General features: G+C 30.8%; 1 protein-coding gene across 8 annotated transcripts in view; it reads left to right on the top strand.

Annotated features, from left to right (window-relative positions):
• The window catches only part of LOC143240835 (serine/threonine-protein kinase B-raf-like), a 60,851-nt gene that overhangs the window by 7,143 nt on the left and 27,164 nt on the right, over positions 1-26,544 (top strand). For 2 of the 8 annotated variants that reach the window (XM_076483998.1, XM_076483992.1), the window contains exons 1-2: positions 20,402-20,579; positions 23,076-23,177. In XM_076483998.1, the coding sequence (XP_076340113.1) occupies positions 20,520-20,579; positions 23,076-23,177 (162 nt within the window). In that variant the 5' untranslated portion in view covers positions 20,402-20,519. Of the gene's footprint in view, positions 1-3,234; positions 3,360-20,401; positions 20,649-23,075; positions 23,178-26,544 lie in introns of those variants that run through there. The other 6 variants (XM_076483997.1, XM_076483991.1, XM_076483993.1 and 3 more) reach the window with 5 other exon arrangements.

Below are 26,544 nucleotides of genomic sequence, written 5' to 3'. Positions count from 1 at the left end.
AGTAAAAAAACAAACAAACATAGTTTACAAACAAAGATTAAAAGACTTTGCTCAAACGCTTTTTTTATTCACTGCTTAAATCACATTTTTAATCTCAATACTGTCAGTGCTTGTAAAATACCAGCTATTCATCATATTATCACTGTTCTAAAATAAGTTATTTTCTATCTTTCACTCAAGCAATAGAGATTACCTGAAAGGTGTTAGGTATCTCTGAGTCTGCATCATAGATATTAAAGCTGAAAATTTGCAAAAAGCTACATGGATTGAATGACAAACTTGTTTTGAAACCTTTGATGAACTGTTCAAGTATATTACAGTTATGGTTGAAGTTATCTTGTACTAACACTTGTAATTTGTACAAATTATCAGAACTTTGTCACCTTTTGTTTATCAAAAAATGCATTTGTAGTTGTGAAACTACTTTTTTTTACTAAGGGTACAACAAATAAATCTAGATATTTACGTGGCACAAACAATGTTTGATAGTAAAATAGAGAAATTTAATTAAATAGATAGCATACAGTAAATATTTACTAAATGGTATCAAGAACATAAAGATCAGCACAAAAATATTGATTCAGAATTTAAAGAACCTCAAATTTTAGGAAGACAAAATTGCAGAGAAAATGTTTTAATAACAAGAGAAGAATACTTTTGATTGAATGTATCAGTGCCATTTTTGGATAATATACAGGAGGTGGTTCTTCTTGAAAATATTATTAATTTTTGTATCTTTTATTAGATAACAGAACAATGTGTGAAACTATATATTTATAACTTTTAATGATTTTAGCTACAATATGTTGTAAAAAGTGTTGTGCACCTGCTGTAGTTCCTTGGATCTTCTTATTACAATTAGCCTACAAATTAAACAAGTTTCTCTACAATAATTAAATGTAAAAACGAAACTCAAAATAACACATTTCCTTGATTTAGTACTGCTTTACATTGATGTGGCATACTTTCATTGAGTTTCTGCAGATATATCTGAGTGATTGACTACCATCCTTGTTTGAGTAATTTAAGAAATTCATCTTCCATGTTTGGCTTGTGATCTATCATTAATTGGTTTAACACTCCTACGAAAAATGGGGCCTAATAAGCACCAGAGCAACTTGAAAGGTTATTAATATTAGGCTAATAATTTTGTATTTAAATGAACTTGCCATTTAAATCCATTAATGAATGGATTAACGAGATTCCCACTGTCCCTATCTACTATCTAGCGAAACCACAGCCAGGGGAACGGGCTTGGAGAAATCAGGACTAGAAACGTCTTTTCGTAGGAGTGTTAACTCATAAGTTTTCAATTGGATTGATATCAGGTGATTGACCTGGCAGTTGAATAACATCATTTCTCTCATTTCTAAGAAAACTTTTAATGACTTCACAATTCCAAAGAAGTTTGATTATTTTGTAGTCTAGTTGGAATAAGAAAATCAAAGAAACTACAGCAGGTGCACAGCACTTTTTATGAGAAAATGTAACTAAAATAAGAAAAGGTCAGGTATTTATAAAAGCCAATATTAAAAGTAGGATCTGAGATCATATTTGAACACATCTTGTTAAGTTCTTTCTATAAACATATAGTTTTATATATTTTTTGTTAGCTAATAAAAGATGCAACAAAGTAAAATTTTCAAGGGAGTCTTTTTTTTTTTTGTCCATGCCCTGTATATAGATAAATCAAGGTTTGGTATAAAGAATATAGTGGAAAGTTGCAATTTTCTTCCTGTTGCTGCAGTACATTCTCAGGTTAGATGGAAAAACTTATGGAACAATGTGATGATGAACTTCAGTTCTGAAAGTAAATATTGATAATACACCTTTTCCTATGTCTAAATTAAAAGGGTATATTAAACATTACAGATGTGTAACAATTCTGTTAGGTCTTGAAATTAACAATCAGGCAGATCAGGATTTGTTTGAACAGACTAAGTACTTGATGATAATTGGCTGCATGTTACTAATTAGTATTGCTGACAAGGAATGGTTAGTCCTGTCTTAGGAATTCTGTAAATGAGGAGGGACTGCTGAATTGGTCTTTCTGGCTATACATTATAGCTTAGCAATTGACACAAAATTCATATGTGAAAAATATATATAGGTCAATAATAAAAGAATGTTTAAGTAATGCATAGTAAAACTATTTTGTTGAATAAAATGCTTTATAAACTTAATAGTAATTTCAGTTGAAGGCTTGTATATGCTTTTGAAATTAAAAATGCAGTATTTTTACATTAGAAATAATATAACACTTTATGGAAATTTAACATAATCTACCAGTGGTTCCTTATATTTATTAATCCTCTTTTCATGTTTAGCATTTTAGTATATCTTATGTTTTGGGTTGTCAACCTAATGCAATTTCAAGTAAGTTAAAACAAATGTGAATGGATGATTTTTTTTCTAGATAGAATCTACTATTGCATGTTAAATATTAGAAATTGATGTAAATTGTCATTATAACTTACTCAAAAATATTTAATTGCATCATATTATGAAAACTGGTGTTTGTTTAGATAGACAAAAGATCTAATTATAGAGTTAATACTGTACTTTAGGTGGTCAGTTATCATTTTTACAACTCTTTTTTTTTTTTAATATCTGTATATAAATTTTTGAAAGGTTTTGGTAAAGATCCTATAGATTTATTACGAAGATACTTATTATGAAATTTCACAGAACTCAAAGAAGGAAGAATAAAGGGTTTGAAGATAGAAAACAGAAGCTTGTGATAAATGGACAAAATTTTGATCTAGAAAAATGTAACTTGTGGGGTCCCTCTTGTGATTCTTTATTATTCTTATCAGTGCTATGGGTTACTGTATAAGCAGTGGGGTTTTAAACTTGCAGAAGATGTTAAAGGTGAATTTTACAGAAAAAAGAAAACTTTGCAGTCAAAAGAACTACTCATACTGATTAATTTTGCAGGTTCATGTTTTTTATAAAAAATATGTGCTAATAAATGAAACATAGAACTTGATGCAGAAAGAGCCCTTTCCAAGTGGCAATTTGAACGTATTAGTTTTTACGTTTGCTGCTAGGAAAAGTACTGTGACGTAATTGTTTCCAAACAAACTGCCAACACCAGCTCTTTGAATGTAAATAAACATGGCCAGTGCATACGGAGAAACAGAGGCAGAGTTTGTTTTGACTTTGTGTTCTGAACAGTGTCGTGTAGTGTCGTATCAATTCGAACCTACTCTGAACGAACCTAGAACAATTACTTTTGACACAGATCTGACAAGTTCTAGTGACGAAGGCAGTTCCACGAGCGAGAGTAGCGGAACTGTGAGTGACACTGATAGCGCCCAGGCTGGTTGTGAGTCAGTCATACCTCCAGTGGAAGAATGGTAAGTCTAAGTCATGAGAACAAATATGGTCTGTATTATTTCACGTGCAATTTTAAGCATCTCAAAACCTTTCTGGTGTTAAAAATTATTGGTATCACAGACTGGGTTTTATTTGTTACTATGGTAACTAAAACTCAGCCCTTCCACAATCGTTGTACTGGGTATTTATGACTCGTAACAAAATGAATTTCAATTATACGTCATAATTCTGTCTATAAAATCAAACTAGATGTAGCAGTCTGAATAGTTAATTTAATATTTACCATAAATGTATAATTTATATGACATATTCCATATGTTTGTGCAAGGTGTAGATAAATTTACATAAAACACCAGCACTGAAAGGAACAAAATGGTCGATGCGCAACGAAGCATGTTTGGCAACTATTACGTCAGTTGTAAAACATCACGGAAACAGCAGAACGACCAAGAGGAACTCGAGGACCTGCATATTTTGTTTAATTTTTTACTCAAAAACTAAAGTATTTAATAATTGCCTCAGAAACTGTACTTTGGTTAGGTATAATTCCTGTGTGGTTGCAATATTTTTAAACACTTTTTTCTTATTTCTGTGAAGAGTGAGAAGGATTTAAATGTGATTGATAAAAGCCTCAAAACTTTGAATGTTTGGAAGTGGTGAAAAGAGAAAATAAAGTTCTAGGTTCTATTTATAGAAATTGAGTTTAGGAGAAGTGAGGTTATCATAATTTTGAAGAAAACTTAGTAAAGCTTCATATGGAGAATTGTGTTCAATTATGGCCCACATATTGTAGAAAAGATAATTTATTTTGCAATGTTCAGAGGTACTTATTAAATATGACTTCTGGTTTGAAGTATTTAAGCTAAGAAAAAGCAAAGATATTAATTTATTTCCATGGCCATTGAAGAACTAGAAGTAACCTATTTTAATTGTTCAAAATCATTAGTAGTTTGGATAACATGTCCATGTGGAGTATGATAGACCAGTAGATGTTGACTTGATTGATGCTTGCTATAAAATATTTTAAGCAGATTTGCTCAATATATAGCCAAAATATTTTACAGAAATTTAAAAACCTTGTTCTATTGTTATTTTGTGAAAATATGTTTTAAAATGTTAGTTTGCCTCAACTATTTAAATACAAAACAAATATACACTCATATACATTACAATGTTTGCATCGATCATTGTTATAATTCTACACAAATGTGTTATGTAAACAGTCTATTAGCTTGTGATTTTGCTACATACTAAAATAAAATTTGGTCAAACTGCAATATACACTAGGTAGACTGTAAGACAAAACAGCTAATCTCACTTCAAAATAAGCATAGTATAAGATACTCGCCCTCACACAAAATAAAAAGAAATTAATTATTGTGTTTTGATTAATTAAAATAATATGTAAGTTATAACTTGAGTGTGTTAATGAAAGGGTTTTTTTTATTATGCCATTTTATAGTCTAAAGCAGTAATTTTCAGTTAAAATAGTCAAAACAGCATGAAGCTTATAAGTACTTAGCCATTGTAATGAACAGTTTTACTATCATGACAAGATATCTACATGCATTTACAGAAATTCATATGCTTGTGATTTTTACATTATTGAATATGAATTTATTTGTTAATGAAGGTAACCAAGTTGAAATATTTGCATTCAACAGGTAGTTGGTATGCTTACATCTCACAAAAGATTATTTAAGGAACACGTCTGTAGAAGCTGTTTAACTTGCTGATTATGTTTATCAATTCGCTACTGAAGTGAAACACTAGATGGCATAGGTGATCACTGAAGAGTGGAAAGATGCTGTCAGTAGCTTTAACTCGGTAATGATGGTTACCAAGCAGTTAAACATGATTTTTACAAATCTGTTATGTTGACATCATAAAGTAGTAAATGGCTATTTATACTGGGGGCTAAACATATTTTTAAATGACTCACTTGTTACTTCTTTAAACTCTATTTTTTTTATATAGTCATTAACAAGGTAGGGTAACCCATATATACTACATATACTTTGCATGAGGATATTTAATATGTAATGATCCTAAAATTTTTAGTACAGCTAGAGATGAGACTTAGAGCACTGTATGTAGTCCGTCTGTCTTATAGGAAGGATGTTCATATATAGGAAAAGTGTACATAAATGAACTACTAACCACCATGAGATCTAATTCAGAAAATATGAACCATGAAGAGAGGACTGAAGACTTTTATCACAAGATTCAACTGTTTAATATTGCTCAAGAAATATATATGGCCTGTATGAATAGTGAAATCAGTTCCAAAATTAGAACTTCTATTAACCCTTTCACGATGGATCATGGGTCAAAGAACATGTCATCGTGTTTGTTGACTTGCATTCAAAGGTTTATTGAAATAGTATTTTATGAATTTATGCCAATAAGTCTGAATCAAATTCTAAATTATAATTCAAACTTTAATGTTATATATGAATTTATTTCTCAGTATAAAGGTAACTATTAAAAAAAGGTACCTAAATATAGATTTTAGTGAGTTGCATGGTATGTTGAATGAAGCACTGTTTAAAATTAGATGTTTATGATGTCAAAATACCAAGTATATAGTTTTGTACAAATTAGGAATTTGCATACCTCAGTAAACCTCACCTTACCTTTTTTTCTTTTACAATCATAATTTTCAAAAATTGTCATTTCTATTGTTTAACTCTCTAACTGCCTTCTCTAATGTTTTGTATTAGTTTCTGCATTTCTTCCTAAATAATAAATTTAATAAAAAGTGTGCTTTACTGATAAATTATATCGTATTTTTTGAGACCCAGGAGCCATAATTATTTGAGAAAGAGAATCTAATTGATGTATTTGTTTAAAGAAAACTATACGTAATTTTCTGTAATATTTAATACACTTAACCAGAAAATATTTTGTAAATAAATTGATGCACAAGAAAAAACAACATTATTTTCAAGTGACTAGTTTAATAATAACAATATCCAAATAAACAAGAAACCAAAATGCACTATGAAATTTCTAGTATTTCCAGAATGATTGTTATATACTTAAATGCACAAAATGTCCTTTTACTGGAAATTATGTTAACTGTAATCATAGTGTTGGAACATAAACAGATTTTGCTTATAAAGTTTTAGCGGAATGTATTATTGTAGTGACTAGAACAATTTTTCCATGGAGTTCTTTTATTATGAAACTGTAAAGGAATATTGTCTTTTAGTACAAGACTGCTCAGACTTCATTTAGAATACTATGTGTAGCTTTGGCTTCTTTGTTGAAGAACTAGGTTTTGTGGTATTTTTCTGATTTATGAAATTTGTACTGTTAAAAAAAACAGCTTAAATAGCTGCTACAAGTTTAATCCAAACATAAGTTTAAAAAAAGAATTTATGTACCCGTTTAAATTTGACTGAAACTTCATCAAAATATTTTGAACAAAATACTAGAAATAAAGTACTTTTCCAGAAGACTATCAAAGCTACCAAGATCACAAAAGCCAAAGAGCTGAAAAAAAATCAGAAATAGGCTAAATTTAGCCCTTCACATCTGTACACTATATCTGTTCAACAAAATTTTAAGATAATTTCTCATCAGGTAAACTATTCCACTAATTAAGCAATAATTTTCTTAACAAATAAGCTAGAGTGTTTCTGTTAAAATTAAGTTAATATCTTTAGCTTTTTTATTACATCATTTAGATATATATGAAGGTTGTCAAAATCATTCAAAACTTTAAACACTTAAATCAATCTTAAGTCCTTGTATGCCTTGGTAAAGTAAGGCCAAGACTTAAGCCTCTTGTTAAAGCTCACATTTCTTATATTCTGGTGGATCATCTTGTTTGTAGTTTTTCAATGTTACACATAAGTTGTATATTTTCTTCTGCACCAAGATTCTTCCCACATGAAAAAAATTCCCTTCCACATAAGCTTTTTAAATGAATTTTATTTAATTTTTCCCAATAATATAATTTATTTTCCATATTTGTGCATAAGATTTATGGATGTTTTGATATTTAATCTAACAAGGTTTATAATAATTTGTATACTGAAAACAGCTACTACTTAGTTCTAGTCTTTCTTTTTCACAAAAATGGAATTACACTATTCTAAGAATTGTGAATTTGTGGAGTATTTTTCTTAGTAAGGTGATGTGTGTTTTTTATTATTAAGTGTGAATACTCCTGTTGATGGTTTGATGCAGTTTTTGCATTAGATTGTTCTTGTGAAGTACTGAACTTATTGGAAGAAAATGTATAACACAGTTTATGTTTTTCTTAGCATTCCTTTCTGATCCATGATTTCTTATACAGAAGCTTTGTCTAGTTCTTTTTTTTTTAATATAATACATAGAAGTGTGTCAAAAAATACAGTTTGCTAGCTGAACTTCACCTTTGTTGTAATATAAAAAACAAAGTTCTTGTTCCCAACTGAATGATAATTTCAGTTGTAACTATGAAAATAAGAGTATTTTTATTTGTGCTAATTTTCAATTCCTAATTTGTTGCTTGTTTGAATTTGATAGAAAAATATGAAAAAAAATTAAACTTAACTCTATCCAAGTTAGATTATTCAAGCTGTAGGTGTTTCTAGGCAGTGTTGTTTTCAACATGTTCCTCTTTCATTATAAGCTTATTTCATAACTTTATAAGCATTGTTAATGTACAGACTTGTTCACTCTTAAAAATTCAGCTCCTTGTCTAGAAAAATGCATCTTATATTGTTATTCATTAATTTTGTGTGTTTAATGGTAGGATAACGTTTCTAAAGCACAATTAGATTTATTACAAATTTGAATTTGCTGAAAATAGAAAGTTTCTTAAGAATAACAGTTTACAAGTTAACTTTTTCAAGTAAGAAATAACATATCTTTAATGTAAAATATAACATTGATATATGTTATATATCATATCAGTATAACATATTGATATATTTTACATATTTTCAATGGAAAGTTTGCACTAATATTATGAATCAATCACTGTAGAATGACTTTTTTGATATTTTTAATGATGAAACTATTTGTTTAAAATATTGAATATCATCAGTATTTTTTTTTTAAGTTTAGTCAGTAGGTCTGAAAATTCATTATGAATTATGTTGACACTCAGGTCTTTAATATGAATAATCTATTAGAGAAGGTGGAACCCTGAGTTTGAAAGACAAATATATTTTCCACTTCAAATGAGATGTAATATTTTTGTAACTAATAACCTTGATGTTATTGAAGAATCTATAACTGAGAAACATAAAAGATTAGCCCAGAAACAGTTTTCAAAGTGAAAAGTAATAAACATTATTTCTTCACATTTGATCTGCACTAAAATTATTTTAGTTGTCAGTTTAACTTACTTTTAACTCAATAACTTGTCTAATAGCTGAACATTCAGGAAAAATTTTTCATGTTACAACTTTTGTTAGTGCAATAATTATTTTTAAAGAATGTTTGATTTAGACATGTATTGTTATTACTGTTGATGTAATTTTAAAGATGATCAGTGTTTCACATTGCAATTTTATCACTTTTGAAAAAAACTGCCAGGCAGATACAAACAATAATCTACTAAGCCTAGAAAGCACCCAAACAAGCATTGTTCATTCAGCAGTCAGAAGAATGTTTTAAGTAACTTGTTTAAAATTAATAATTTTGGTAATATTTCCCTCCCATATGGTTATTTTTTATCAAAACACTTTTCTTAGCATTATTGACAAGATTTGTTGATTCAAAAGTTTTGTTTAAAAAGTAAAAACAGTTAAATGCAACGTTGTGTTACACTTTGGATTGTTTTTTAGTATTTGTCCAAATGTGGCCTTTGTTTGGCAGGGTTTAATAAACTTTCACTTTGATACTTTCTTTTTAATATTAAAGGTATGTTATTTCAAAGGTTTTCAGTAGTTTTATAACATTTCATCTGATTGCAACATTTGTTTATATTATATTTATGTTTAGATGATCATTTTCTTAGATACTTTATTACTTTTTTAAGTTTGGCATAGTTTCACTTATATATTGGCCCATTTGACATAATATTTGTTATTTTGTATTTTGTTATTTTTATGTTATATTTCTCTATGAAATATGTATATATATATGATTTCTCAAAATACACAATTTAATGAAGGAAAATAAAATTAAAAGTACATGGTAAAAAAGAGCAGGTGAAATTCAAAAAAGAAAAGAAAACTCTTGACAATAAATACAAAAATTTGTAATTAGCTTTTGTGGATTTTGTGTGAAATAACTCACTTATCATTTTTCCTGTTAGTTTCATCTGATAATCAACTTTGACATTATGGGATGTATGACATACCTTGTTCTCTTAGTGGCACTCAACTAATACACTTGCATAGTTGAAGTAATTAACACTGTTTAGAAAATTATGAAAAGCTGGAAGAAAATACAAATAGTTGACAAAGTGCAATATCACAATTAGTGTTTTCAAGCACTTGATTTTATGATATTCATTGTTTATAAATATCCCCCTACAAACTGACAATTCAAAGTTACACGTATACAGGCCTGATGTATATTTGTTTAACGAGCAAACAATATACATAACACTAAAAGTTATACGCAATGACCAGATGTTTTTAGGTTAACCATATTGTACATTAGTATAATAGCTCTATGTTAGTGTATGTTTATCTTTTGCATAATTACGTTAATTATTAATAACAGTTTATTTTTTTGCACTTAAACTGTTTACATACGGTGCTTAACATTTCATTTGTGCTGAAAATGAGAGAGAAAAACAACTAAACATGTACATCATATGTGCATTTTGGGTAATCTAACCTCATAAAAGTGTTAAACAATTTTTATTAACGTTGAGGATTAAGAAGTCAAAAATAAAACGGACTGTTTAATTACAAACAAAAACGTTTTCCTTAGAAAGAACGTAAACAGTGTTAATTAACATATGACTAGAATATCATTTATCACCCTTGATGTCGATTTTAAGATACACACAACTGTTAAAGGTATTACTTGTTACCGAATTTTGCGTTTTTGACATATTTTGATTGATTGAAGTTAGCTGTAGTTTGATTTAACAATATTATTTTGCATCGTACAATCAAAATCTTTGGTTATTAAACACGTATTCTTAAGTAGCGTGTGTGCTTTGCTTATTTTAGTAGTTTCGCTTTTTCAATGTCTGAGCGAAAATCAACGAATAAATTAGAATATTGTGTTAAATTCTAAGGTGAAAATATTACACTTGATAGTTGTTAGGGTTGCCAGCTCTGTAGTTGTCTGTTTCATTCCATTTTTGTTTTGTGAGTGAGTTGTATTGACGTGCTGTATTGTGTACTTTCACGCATTTTCTCACTAACGGTCACTGGTAAACACTTCCTGGTGGCATTTTTCTTTAAGTTCTCAGTACATACACGTGACTTTGACCGAAACCAGTTAATGTATTATGTATAAGGATGTATTGGTTCCGCGTCTGCCTTCGCATAAAGACGTTAGTTTGTCTGTATTAGCAAGTCTCCATCACAATTACCCAACCTACGTGTTGCACCACCTAACTTTTATGTTTTAATTTAGTTCAGAGATTGCGAGTACCATAGAAAATAACCATGTAGTCAAGAGAAAAGTCAAGGATGAAATGCGTGCGCTAACTTCGTTTTACCATACACAGGTTCTTAAATCCACGAAGTGCTTGGTGAAGGCCGACTTTCTTTTACAAACAGTTTTATAACCATGTGACGTCTGTATCGGCAGTGTATTGCTTCGCCTCGTGCTTGCGACTTCTGACGTCTGCTTTTCAGAACTGAAAACACTAAAGCGTGTTTGTTATACACATGCTTTTCACAAAGTTGAGGCGCTACATACAATAAGACCACAATGTGTTTACGTCGTTTATTCTAGGCGACCCTTCATGGAATCGATATTAGCGTAACAGCGTGTACTGCTCTTTGAACGTATTTTAACACGTCATCGATACTTTTTTTTTTGTAAACAAGCAAGTTTTTACCATTTACGTGTTTACAAAATCTTGCATCTAGTTTATTTAAAAGCAGTAAATATTATGTTCACACAAAAACTGTAAGAGTAAACTTGAATAATAAAATATATTATTATGTCAGGAAATGAAGTATAATAGCATAAAAAACGGTACTTATTTGCATCGAAAAGTTTTGGTGTTTCTCACTGCAGTTAATAATCTGACAGCTTAATACAGGGAATTATGGGTTTTTTTTGTTTGAATGGATGATAACTTGAGAACAATTCACATAACGATGTTTAACTGTTGATACACAAGTATACTAGGATTTTTCATTACGTTTGATACAATATGCTTAAAGTATAAATGATGGATTTTTAATTCTGACAAAGATTCATATACACATGCAAATAATACAAGTTAGAAAACGTATCATGCATAATAAAAACCACCGTGTTTCTTGTCATGGGTATAAATACGGTTAGGTTTTAATGCAGTAAAATATCTTAGAATTCCATTTAATTATTCATTGACCACATTAATATTTGGGGCCTGGCATGGCCTAGCGCGTTAAGGCGTGCGCTTCGTATTCTGAGGGTCGCGGGTTCGCGCCCGAGTCGCGCCAAATATGCTCGCCCTCCCAGCCGTGGGGGCGTTATAATGTGTCGGTCAATCCCACTATTCGTTGGGTAAAAGAGTAGCCCAAGAGTTGGCGGTGGGTGGTGATGACTAGTCTTACACTGCTAAATTAGGGACGGCTAGCACAGATAGCCCTCGAGTAGCTTTGTGTGAAATTCCAAAACAAACAAACAAAACATTAATATTTATAAATTTACTTGAATACCTGAGGCACAAAGGTTACTTCCTGAAGACTGTAAAGATTGTTACATATTTATTTTCCTCAAATCACTAATAAATTGTATTGCAGTTATATACATATACATATTTTTTGAAATGCACGAGTGATACACGTACGTAAAGTATAGTGATTTGTTAATGATACAAAACATCATCAAAAATACAAAATAAGATGTATGTATGTTCTTATAGCAAAACCGCATCGGGCTATATGCTGAGTACCGAGGAGAATCGAAACCCTGATTTTAGCGTTGTAAATCCGTAGACTTACCGCTGTACCAGAGGAGGAAAAATAAGATGAATAACTTATGCATATAAATAATATGCTTGCGTTTGTCTGTCTGAAGCTTTACAAATTTCACGATCAAACATTAGAAATATCATTTGCGTCATAGGGTTTTGTCGAGGCATCTAGGTGGAATATTGGCTTTTCCGTTCAGAATCATCTTAACTGCGTTTTTGCTTAGTCAAACTTTGTAATGCAACAAGTATGCTACACGATGTCGCATGGTCATTGTCATCACGTGGCAAATGGCTTCGATTACAACTTGGACCTTTTAGTTACAAAATATTTCACACAAACAGCTCTTAACCCGCGTGTAATTTACTAAAAAAAAAAATTAAAAATGCAGTAAAAGCAATGGCGATGGACTTTCTCGACTTATTGAGGTTCTAAAATACGTATGCACAGTTTATTCTAAACTATATGCTTATTACTTTGTAAATACGTATTCAGACGTTTGTGTATATTCAGCTAAGTTTACCTGCATTACAACTTTACATTTGCCTTACAATAAGTCGCCCGCTTGGACAGCGATAAGTCTACGGATTTACAACGCTAAAATCAGGAGTTCGATTCCCCTAGATGGACACAGCAGATAGCCCGATGTGGCTTTGCTGTAAGAAAAACAATTTACAATAACTTAAGACTGCTATAAACACCTTTGAACTACTACTTTCTTTACATTTCATTCTTTATTACCATACTTTATTATTATTAAATGTATTTACGTCTCTATAAGTTTGTCTGAGCGCTTTTTTTTTTTTTTCAAATAGATCAGGATTTATTGATCTGATGTATAATATTTGCAAGAAAACGTAGCTTAAATGGCTTGTGTGAAAATGATATAATAAGGAAAATTCAAGCGAAGGGATGAAAACTACCACAAATGTTTTGTGGGTCGCGGCTAAAGTATTAATATTTTGTGAGCCACCATAGCTTACATAGAGCATTACACTTTGTTTTCATGCTGACACAAAGTTTATCGGTGTAAGGTAGTGGAATATTATTCCACATACCCTTAAATTACTCCTTACAATTCAGCCAAATTGTTTTGTCACCTTTTGACATTTTCAATGTTTACATTTATATGTGGGCTTCAAATAGAAACTTGAAGTGTCATTGAACAGCCAGAAGTTTGGGTTTTACATGCGTGTCACGTGGTACATTAGTCCGAGGAGTCGCGACTTGTTTGATGCTACTGTTACTAATGGGCATACTTTTATAGGTTTTACATTGGTGTGGCACTTTCTGGTTGGTCGAATGGCAACCATTCATCGTCTAAATTATCTGTACTTTATATGGTGTAGTTCATTTACAATCTATAAATGAGTTTCATTCCTATAGTATTTGCCTTTAATACATTTTTTTCTTTCCAGTTTTCATAGTTATTTCCAATTCTCAATGTGTATAATTAAATATTCTGCCTGTATGCTACCTAGTAATAACTTGTAAGGAAATAGACTTTGACCAGAAATTACTTAACGTGGAGTAGTACAAAGTTCTCGATAATTGTGTATATTAAAATAGTATATACAAGATAGAAAAGTAATTTTTTGTAAATATATTCTCACCATCTTCCAGTAGTTTGTCCTTACAAATATTTTCCCGAAAATTGATGGAAAATGCACTTCTTTGATAACTCATTTGTCCTATTGTCGTATTTTAGAAACTACTGTTCTTCGTATAGTTAATAAACTTTGTTATAAAGTGTTAAAAGAACCAGAGCATGCACCTTACAATTATTTGTGGTCTGTGTTACGCAGTAGTGTTTTTGAATAACAAATATTTATACTAAATATACAAGTAGTAAAATTATACGTCACGAAGTTTTGTCAACAGTCTTTACTCAAGCATGAGACTTTAAAGAAGGCATAGACAGGGAATGAAACCACGTTGTTTTAATACTGATTAATATAGGTTAGCAAGTCATCATTCTTAATTTAAAATGAAGTAATGGTGTGGGTACGAGAATTTGTTTTTTATTTTTTCCATGAAAAGAGATCGGGGGTTGTCTGTGAGAGGGTTAAGAAATAACTTTTTGGGACGACAGTTTCAAGTAGAGCAGGATAGGAAACTGCCAAGTTATTTTAATCGATATAAAATGATATACTTGCAAACCTATGTTTCCAAATATGCACATTTATCAGCTACTCCGTCTATTCAAAAGCATCTCGTAACTGTTTTATAAGCCAGGGTAAAATAAACTATTTAAGAAGTGTCGGTGAAGAATAATTGAAGGAAATACAAAATATATGATCATGAAAAATTAAAATTCTGTTTATTTTCAAAATAGTGTCATTGAAAATTAAAATGGACTCAAATGGTTGGAAAAGTAAAATATTTTGTGATATACATATGCAAATATTGGCCTGGCATGGCCAGGTGGTTAAGGTGCTCGACTCCTAATCTGAGGGTCGCGGGTTATGACTAGCTGCCTTCTCTCTGGTCTTACACTGCTAAATTAGGGACGACTAGTGCAGATAGCCCTCGTGTAGCTTTGCGCAAAATTCAAAAACAAACAAACAAACATATGCAAATATTACACACACTAGCCCCTAATTTATGGCAATATTTAGATATGTCTTATATACAGAAATTAAAGACAGTTTTGTCAATATGAGACTTAGCTTCCTATTTTAAAATCACAATGCTTACTTAATATATCTATCAATATATGCGAGTTTCTTCCGTATTTTCCAAATTAGTATATTATGGTTGAATATGTTGAAATTCCTGCAAGTATTTTTTTCAAGCGTTTTAACATCCAGTGCCCTCTACGTTTTTTTTTTTTATGTACAATATTAGATTAGTGATATTATACATGTAGAAAATAATTTGTCGAAGTAACTGAACGAACCGCATTTTGGTTTACATTTTAATTTTGCATTTGATTGCAATAGTTGAGAAATATACAAAGTAAACAAAAAATAATATTTTTCGTTTACACGTTTATTGAATTTATAATGCAACCAAATTAATCGTTTTTTTATTATTACAGTGTAGGATTTTAAATGTAATCGTGTTTATATAGGTTAAATTAAACAACAAAACTGATCATGTTTGTTGTGTAAAGATGTAATAATACGAATTCTGAAACATTAAGTTTATGTGTTATAAATGTGACAAAATTAGCTTTACGAAAATAACGATGTTTCTATTATTAGTATAGATGCTCTCTAGCTTAAATTTTACATTATCTACAATATTGAGTTTTTTCAAGCCTGGATTGCAAATCCGTGGGTTTATGGTTTTCTGTGAAAACGCTGTCTACACTTTGTGCCCGTAGGTGCACTGTTCGATCAGAGGAATAGCTTGTAAGGTTGTGATGGGTGTCTCTGACTAGTTGTCTACACTGTAGTTTATCAGCTCGAATTTAAACAGGGATGTGTATAAATAAGTCCATGTGTAGCAATGCATAATAATTCTGAAACAAACAAAAGAAAAATTCGGTAATTTTAGGGTTAAGACATATAAGTGTATACCGTATTTTAATTGTATTGACTGCATATAACTATAGCATGCAAAGAAACGGAAAGAATTTCAGTTTTTAAGGTTTTCATAAGGTCAAAGTCCAAGTAATAATGAATTTAGCTTTTGAAACATCCAGAAATAAATTTAAAATATTTTCTTTCTTTCTTTTTAGTGAGATATAAAATTCCAAGAAAGTCTAATGCCGGTCATATTTAACTAAACTTTATTTAATATATTATCTCATGTTGCATAGCAAAACAAGTAAATTGTTAAATTATCTTTTAAAGACACATTTTAATGAAAGTTAAAAATATGGTGCAACTGAAGAATCAATAAATATTTTATACACAAACTGTTTAATCATAAGCGCCTTTTCTACTACTGTGTTTGTCGTATCCCAGCCGGTATTATAAGCTCTGGTATTGGTGGAAAGACCTCGTCAGAACTGGATATAACAGATATGGTGTGGTTGACCCAACATTCCTCTTTTGTTTTCAGTCTTGTGTTCTTAAGAAAAAATGTTTTGCACATACATAAGCTGATAATCGATATGTACTATGCAATATAAATTAGATTACCTCCAAGAACCTTTCAAGAATAAAAGTTGCAAATACTTGTTGCATGCAAGGTGTTTCATAGCTGACAGTAAAATTGGTAATTTTAAACGATAGGTGGAAATTTAAACAACAAGTTTTTAAAAGCTTGAAACAAATTGATCTCCAGTAAAATAAATATGTTCTCAGTATTTACCAGGTAATCGGCATTGTAGTGAATTTAGTATTTAAGTTGAATGATTTATAAAACCGAAAAGTTTAACCGGGTGAATCTTGATCATGTTACGCATCGCGTCATTAATCCGTATTAAACTAGAAGCTAAGTGCCCGTCATATGACGGGAAACAATGATTAATTTCTTCTCAAATTATAGGCAAATAAGTTGTTTTCTAAAAATTAATTATAATTTAGTAAAACTATATTTATGGAGAATAACTACCCTGTTTCTAGTATTTAACGAAAACATTTTTTGTGTATATTTGATTATCTCATTTATGTATTGCTTGATTATTATTTTGATTTACAAGTTATGTTCAAATGTTCTTGATAAATCCTTATAGATCCAAACGCATGAAAACTGGTTCACAGAGACATATTCCTACTTGGTCAACTATGACCCTGCAAAGTATTAATGATGTTGGTAAAAGTAGTGAATGTTGTTGTTATGAATTTCAGGGTCTTCTCTTTAATTTGGGCATTTTCAAATTTGAAATGTGCCGCGGATAAAACACTTCGATTATTGTAAGAATTCTAGACGAGGGTTCCAATTGGACAAAATTTAATATTGCGTTATTGTGTCTCTTGACAACCAACGGGGAAATATTTCCACCAATGACAATTATTTTTGTGTGTCAACAAGAGTGGGGTATGCGTATACTTGTTTTGATTTTATTACTCATCAAGATCTCTACCAGCCTACCTTCCATTTTAATTATACGTCCAAAGTAGTGCATCGTCATTTTTAAATATATATGGATGAAATAATTTTTAAAAGCGCCATCATTTTGTGCACGATGCTTGTCGATCGGTGCTCCTAACGGGTGAAATATCGGCGTGATGGACGACTTATAATCTTTATGTAGTAGATATTTTTTCACAATTTGTTGGCATAATTGCTGTAATAGAACAGAAAATACACTATAAAATCCAGAAGTCGGATTTTAACATTGTTAAATCTTACCTGTCCAAATTAATCCAGTCTCGGCTTTGGTTTTTTTCTACTTGTGTGTAATAACAATTAAATTTCATCTTATTTGAACGAGTGCATAAACTTGCAATAAAACATGCATAGTCCATTCAAAATGGAGAAAGGGGTATATGAATATTGAAAATATAAATTCAAAACAATTATACATCGGATAACTAGATATCTAAAACAATGACGAATTAGGGCATTTAAACACCGCTTGTTTATTATAAAGTAAAACAACTGCAACAGTTATGTTTCATACACAACATTATATAAGTACATGGTGTTCAGAAAGTCACTGTGCAATTTTGTAATCATATTTTATTCAGTCTATTTCAAGCCAGCAACTGATAGCGGTGTTTAGAAACAAAATAAGAAGGATCCAGGCCTATATTGATGCCAACGGGGGTCACTTTCAACATTGTTTATAATTGTCATTCATATTTACCTCCTGTATTCTGTATTGAAACATGTCTGTTAATGAATGTATAAGTGCACAGTGACTTTCCGAACACCCTGTATATAAAAGACCCGTATATATCTAAGTGTAATACGTTTTCAGTTTAATTTTCTGGGATCTTGTTTATCTGGTCATAAATGGCGTTCATGCAACTTGTTAGAAAACTGACCACATGAATTCAAATCTGTCCTTTATTCCATTATATGAACTACAGGGTGGCCCGTAAGTCCCTACCCATCCATATGTTATTATGTTATATTCAATAATACTAATGATGAGTTGAAGGCAGCTGTTACCATGGCATTTAGAACAATAACCCCTGCTATGTTGAGGAAAATGTCTCACAGAACATGGCGTCGCATAATGTTATGCAGCGAGAATGAGGGACAGCACACAGATACATAAGATATATGGATGGGTTGGGACTTACGGGCTACCCTGTATATAGATCTAGGCATACTATATGACTAAATTTTCTACATTGTATAATTCGTATATAACTAGGCCTATTACATCACCAGTTTTAATTTACTTCATTATACATGTATAATCACCTTATATGTATTTTAAGTATGTTGCGAAGTTTTAAAGGTTTTAATATCACTCTAAATTTATTAGGTGTCTGAATGCCCTATTTCCTCTTTTTTTTTTTTTTTTTTTTAGATGTCTAGTTGTCTGGTTACCTGAAAATATACACATTATTTAAATTTTACCATTGTCTGTGTGGATAAAAATCATGCCACTTGTAGTTTGTGGCATGCATGGAAATATTTTTCAATAAAAAACCGTAAATAACTCCGCGTATTATTATTCATGGCATGTGGGCTGTTACGATTACCTGAAAATAAACATGCTTTTTATTTACCATTATGCTGCTGAATTTTCGTGGCTTGTCTACACATCGTTTTCTGGAGGGCAAAGAACAAATAGGAAAAAAATCTTATTTTTGTGGTGATGAAACTGTTATCTCGGTACATTGTTAATTTGAACGTTACTTTGAAGCCTTAGTGTGTAAAATTACGAACTATTGTTACTGTTCTGACTTATTTGTATCATATATGCAGAGGGAAGAAAACTTGAACGTTCGCCTTCTTTATTTGGGAAAGTGATTGGTTTTGCTCTTTGTAATTATTTAATATGGTTCATATTAATATAAATGCCATTTTTATCTCCAGATATGATATAGTTTTACAAGATTTGGGTTGTATTTTGTTTACATAGTATGCTAAATTTTAACAGTAAAATTCGTCTCAAAATGTTTAACTAAAACTGCGAGCAGGTGCTAATCTTGTTTTACCATATTTACATGTTCAACGTAGATAAAGTTGGCAATTTTAGGACTTATATTTCTCAAAACCCTTTTTTTCCTGTGCTTTTGTTGACTTCTTTAAATTACTACTGCATTAATTAAAAATATAGTTTACCTTTTTGTGTTATTCGATATTAGAGGCAATCTTAAACATATTTAGCAAAAGGGTGTTGTAGTGGGCGAAAGAAAACCAAACGAAATATTGAACTTTGTGTGGTTATGTATTGAGAAGTTGAAACATTTGATTGCGTATTGCATGTGTACTGTTGAAGCCTTGGGTTGACTTATTTTGTTATACTTTCTTTTGTAATTCGTACATCATGTTTTATTATCATTTTGCGGTATTTATCACTAAAATGTTTTGTTTTTTTTTCACAAATCTTTCAACTCGTTATTCTATACAACGTTTTTCCACAATTATACCATCTTATTTGTAGAGTTATTTTATTTAACGTTGTATCATGAAATTGTACTTGATGTAAAAGCTTGAACAGTCTGAGAAAATGTACTGTGTATATTTTATATACAGTCTAATTTGGTAAACCTTGGTAACAGACATGCACTTAAGAGACAATTTCCGAAGGTTGTGAGGAACAGAAAAACGCGTGTAAAGTATGCTTAACTTTAAAAACTTTTTTATTCTGTTATTTGGTGAAAGCTAAATTGTACTTAAAATACGTCATCTCGTCCCTACATGTACGATATTTTCATGTAGAAAGCAGGCTGCAAAACTGAACAAACTGTTTATCGTAAAAGTGAAGCACGCTGTTTTGTTTTGACATAAGTTGGTTTTTCGCAGTTCTGTTCGGCGGCTGCTACTTCAGTGAAGCATCGTAAAAGTTGGGTACACAACTGCAGGGTAAAGCCCCCAACCCCTGCATTAAGGGCGTTGAATGGCGGTTATTACCTCATCGTCACGGGCCTGGTGCGTCAGCTGCACCGGCCCCTGTTACCCGGGCCCACCAATGAGGCGCAAAGACATGTGCACAGCTGCCTGACTATTGTGTAAGCTCGCCTAGCTCGAGCAACTAGCGCCCCAAACAGCAGTGATGGTTTCAGGTGGGCGAAAGCTATAGCCGTAAACTCTGTCTCTTGCGTACTTATCGAAGTTCGAATGCAGACTGCTGGGACCAACAACATGACTTTGACGGTGTGTTCCCCATCAGTGGAGGAGGTATGGCTGTTTACATTTGGAAGTCATGAAATAAGCTGGAACGTCTCTCTCATTTTGTAATTCTGACACGTTAGTTCATGCATTTCCTACTAATATTAAAAATCCAGAAGGCTATAAAAATAAATTATTGTTACTAATTGTGATTGACATTCCATAATTAGTATAGTGGATTGTTTATATTGCCTACATCCATTTAATATACTAACCATACATTGATTTGTTTACAGTTGATAAATGTATTATTTTTATGTAAATATTCTTACTAATTCGTGCATGGTTTAGTTTTTGTTACTAAGTGAATTCTGATCCAGCATATTCTCAGTGTTTGTGTACCACTATCAGGTCAGATTAAGAACAGTTAATTCTCTACATCACTGATCATTAGCTTAAATCTATAATTTACTTTTCAGCTGTGACCTACTTTTAATGTGCGGTTCTCATAGCAAATAAGAAAACAGCTTCGTTTTTACTGACCAGATAAATTCCAAATTTATGCAAATTCTGCTCACAAACTTACGTTATATTTTTAAACTTGGAATACTGCAAAAGATGTCTGTAGATGAAATTATTATACATATTCCTTTTGAAGCCTTCTGTTTAAGAAAAAATTCTATACTTAAGGAAGGCCTGATAATCCAAAACCCTATATATATACACATTACTTGAATTAATTATTGTCTGAAACTGTGGAAAGTAACTTGTACAATTAGCATAATAACGACAGCAACATGTGAGTATTTACATTAATGTATGTACTTCTCTGTAATCGGTAATTATGATTTCAATACAATTGTCCTATATTATAGGAATTTTAAGAAGTAAACACCTGTTCATGAAAGCTCTTTTAATCTGAAGACACTAAAAGTAACTTTATGCAACTAGTCATACAGTCTTGTTACTTGGTTTTGAAAATGTATTTCTGGAATAGTTTAGCCTATAATAACAAAGTTTTTAGCTTATGATTGGAATAATAATCTTAGGAGGTTGTTAGCAGTCCTGTATTTCTCCTTTTGAGACACTTAATCAGATGTTTCATCAGTTGTGTGTAAAATTGCAAAAAAGCATTTCAAGTCACTTCTATGAAGCTTCAAGCTAGCAGGATGCTCTTCAGCCCTGAGCCTTGCTTTCAATAAGTTTGTTGCACCAATACTCAAGAAACAAACCAAGGCTGAGAAATTTTAGTAGTCCCCTGCTGTGACAAATAGTGTTTCTGGATTTACAATGCTAAAATCGGGGATTTGACTCCCCTAAATGGACACAGCAAATAGCCTGATGTGACTTTGCTATAAGAAAAATAAAATGCACACACACCAAATTTCAGTAATTTTAAGCTAGATACAATGAATAAGAATTGTTTTCTCACCAACAATATTTTAAAGTGATTCAGTAAGTGTTATATCAAAATAACTTCTTTTTAATTGATTGTATTTATGAAATAAAATTCAATAACAGTATTAGGGCTTCTCTACCCCATTAGACATACTTATTAAATTTGTTAAACTAATTAATTTTGTTGAAGGTTTGACTATACTGTTTTATATAGCAAATCAGATTTTCTCTTCTTAAAACAGTTAGAAGTTAGCTTCTCATCACTGACACAGACTTAATCCTTTTTTCTTTCCAAATCTGTAGAATTATTTAGCAATAAACAAGTACCATTTTTGTAATTAAATCAATAACTCAGAAGGTTCATAATTATTGTTATGCAGGAATGCATACTAATTAGTGCCTAGCCATCTTTGCTGAGTTTAGTCTTAATACATGACTTATTCGTGTTACATATTTTTGTGTTAACCTAGTTTTTTTTATATCTAAAATCTAGATATAAACCTCCTTGGTGGAGGTACTACTTGATGAAATATAAGGTTTTATGTTATTATCAGTAGTGTAATGATATATGAAATATTCTGATATTTAATATTTAGATGTTACAATCATGTTATGATATTATGCATGTATTTTATTGGAAATGTTTTCCATTATAGATTTACATTTTATTTCTTGACTGTACTGTAATATTTGATAATGGATTGTTACTCACATGCAGTTTTGATTGCTATCTTTGCATAATGCAAGTTAGAAAAAGTGAAAATTTCCAGTAGGAATGTTGAAAATTTTATTTAATTGCTAAACTGTTTCCCAAAACACTACATGTAGGGGGTCTAAGATTGTTTGTTCTCACATAAAACTCGACTCTAAAATAACTTGCAGACAAATGTAATTCAGCTTTTCTTAAAGGAAATGTATCTTAAACAGCACAGCTATTTTAGAGAAATATTATCATTCAAAATCATTAATGGAATACAGGCTGTAATTATCTTAACATAGTTTACCAAACTACTTAAATTTGTAGTTCTTCAAGAAATATTTTTGCAGTACCCAAATACAATTCTCTGATGTAGCTTTGGGTTGGATATTTTTGTACTCTACTTATTTCTGTTTCATGGTGTGTAATGACTGATTAAATAATTAAGTGCAAGTACTTGTATCTTCTAGCTGCAGAACATTCGAAGTATGATCAGGCTGACCCGAGGAAATCTTGAGGCTTTGAATGCAAAGTTTGCTCAGTACCAGCATCCTCCTTCAATGTACATAACAGTAAGTATTAGAAGAGTATTTTATGCAATGAATGTAATTGTGGAGATTACAATATTTTTCGTTTAGATTGGTTTATTGTGATTTGACATTCACTGTATGTTTCCAGAAGACATAGAACTTTATACTTATTAAGAAGATGATCTAATTCATTTTTGTCCAATAACAGTTATGGGGTCAATAGTATATTGTCTTGTTAGTGTTGTAGGATGTTGATTTACTTTTGTTGTTATTACAACATGCAGTTTTCTTTGTTCTTTTTTTTTCAGTTAATCATGTCAATTATTTGTAGTTTGTTCACTGACAGGTAGTATAGTTGCAATAGTTAGCAACATACTATCTCAGTAAGAGTGGACGTTGCAACTGGTCCTGATTTAAGATCTTGTTAACATTGCTTAATGAATAAGATCTTCAGATTCTCCAATTCTTAATGTGTATGTTTGTTGGCACTGCTAATGATGTATTCAGTGATTTTATAACAAAATCATTGAGGATAAGAGTTTTGACATGGATATATGGATACTGGAGTGATGGTATCTTATTCTTTCTGTTAATAGTTATAATCTTTGTTATGGTTTTAAAATAAGTCTGAGCCAAGTTTATGGACATGAGCATTTCAAAACGTTTCAGTAATTTATTCTTAATACTTTTAACTTTATTATGAAAAAAATGGGAGGTTAAGGAAAATGGAACAGTTTGATTCTCTCATTTGTTTGGAAGAAGTGTTAATTTTTAAACTACTGATAAATTATTTATATACTGGACTATTGGGAAAGATAGTGTTTTGAATATACAGCTTAATTCCTTATTGCTTAGAGTGAAAATGACTGAATGTATTGGAAGTTTTGTAAGAACAGTGAATTAAACTGTAAAATCACTTCATTTTGAAGTAGAAGGTTATGAAAAGTATTGTAATGAACATGAAGTCCAATGAAAGCAAAGTATTAATTACAAACGATGACCCTGCTGTTTTTAACTTTAGTATTCCAGAATGGAAGTTGATACCTGAATGTTTGTTGATTGTTAAATAATAAGCAAAAAACTAATTAATGTGACTTGGTTTCTTAAGTACTACAAAAGGATCATCAACATGTCTTTTGTATGCTAAATAATGCAGTAATTGTTATATTTTATTTGTTCACTGTCAGTAGAAAAAAATAGATAATTCATAGTTAGTTTACTAAGTTTAACAGTAAATTATATACACTGCAAGTATCAAACATAACACATCTTTCACAGATTATTAATTTTTGTTTTATACTACAACTTATCAAAGTTGTTTAGGTAAGTTACATGGTCAGCCTGCTAATTAATAAGCCTTTTTTTAAAACTAAAACTCATTCTCTTCAAGACCACACAATAATTTCTGTCATTCAGCCATGCTGAAGAATTTGTGTGTTTGTGTGCATGTAAATATATTTCTCTTCTTTTAGATATAAAATTAAGATGTAATATCTGAAGAAGTTCAAACACAGATATTGATTACACACTGTATAATAGTTTTATTCACTTTTCTAATTAAGGTTATCTTGGGTTTCTATTAGTTATATTCTTTTCTGCTTATTAATGCTTTGTTACAGTATGAATTTTAACTTCCCTAAAATATGTTTTCTATGCATCCAATTTAAAGTTTTATTGATAGAAGAAGAGATAACCAATGTAGAAGATAGGGTTTTGTGCTTAAAAGGGAAACTGGGTAATAGAATAAAATGCAGTACAGGTGAACTTTGTGGCAAGTGTACTTCTTTTATGGGTAATTAGATCTGAAAGATTTTGAAAAAAAATTGTGAAACATTAATAATTTTACAGTTTACTGTTGATTATCAGATAAACAATATAAAATAAATTTCTGAAAACAAGGTATAATTAAGCACTATAATATAAAGTACTGTGCAAAAGTGTTAGGACAAAGTTAAAATTAGATTTTAGTCTACTTTTAAAGAATAATGGAAGGTAAATCACAAGTGTAACTTCAGAAGTTTATTAATCTTCATATTTAGTACAACAGAAGTGTAGTGGAAGTGCTTGAGTTGAGCAAACAATTAATATTTTGTGTGTCCCCCATTTGCTTTAATAACTGCAGAAAGTCTCTCAGGCATTGTTGCAACATATTTAATCAAAGTGTCCTTTCAGATTTTTACTCCAGATGTCTAATATATTCCATTAAGTTTTCTCTGAAAGTATCTTTTGATTTTTCAAATCTCGGATCTCCTTAATTGGGTTGAGATCAGGGCTCTTTGTGGATCATTGCATCATTTGAATGACTCCAGCAACTTCTTTTTTAGCTTAGTAGTTTCTGCATAGGTTGAATAAGTGTTTGGGGTTATTATCTTCTTGGTACTAGAACGTTTTACCAATAATACACAAACCATGATGGATCAGTATCTGATGGAATGTGTGCTGGTCCATAATTCCATATATTTTGCAAATGTTTCCTGTCATGCCAGCAGAAAAAAACTCCCAAACCATCACACTGCCTTCCCCATGCTTCATGGTAGGTATCTTTCACCTTTCTTCCAAGGATGTACAATCTACACTTTGAATCAAGTGTGTCAAACTTGGATTCATCCATCCATAAAACAGTTTTCCAATCAGTAACAGTCCAGTTTTTAGCAAATTTCAGTCTTTTGTCAATACTTGGAGATTGAAGTAAAGTTCTTTTTAACTGCTATACGACAAAATATTCCACTTTTGTTATGTCTTCATGTTACTGTAAATCTGAACATTTTTCTGTCATTTGGTGCATGGTTATTGATCTCAAGCAAGTCTTCCTTCTATGCTGAAAGCTGCATAAATAAAGATACTTATCAATATCAGTGAATTTAAGTGTTCTACCTCTTCCTTTCCTATTTTCAAATTTACCTGTCTCAGTATCAGGATCTAAGGGTTACTTAACAGTGTTTAGGGATGATTTTAACTATGCAGAAATTTATTGGAGAGTCCAATCTGCATCACATAGAACTTTTATGTGAACTCTCTGCTCTGTTGACAATTCTCTATGCTTTTTGGCCATATCATAACAGCAAAATACTTAAAAAAATAAAACTTAAACACTATTTTTAATTATGTTTATTTGGGGGGGGGGCTTTTTCCCATATAGTTAAGACAATTCATGGGATATCATGACAGTTATTTCAAACCATACATTTGATCAGTATGTTCATTTAAGCAGAACTCTTATGATATGCCTTTGTTAACAAATATTTTGGAATTCTAAATAATAAGCAGACTTACTCTGGCTTTTTCAATTGTCAACAGGGATCAGTGAAAAATTTACATTCTGTAATTGTAATGGCATAGAAGAATTAGCCCCATAAAATGGGGAAAAAATGACAATATTCTCTTCTCATAACACTTTTACAAAGTACTG

Source organism: Tachypleus tridentatus, chromosome 13 (genome assembly GCF_004210375.1).
Source record: "Tachypleus tridentatus isolate NWPU-2018 chromosome 13, ASM421037v1, whole genome shotgun sequence".
Lineage (NCBI taxonomy): Eukaryota > Metazoa > Arthropoda > Merostomata > Xiphosura > Limulidae > Tachypleus > Tachypleus tridentatus.
This window is presented reverse-complemented; position numbering and strand designations above follow the sequence as displayed.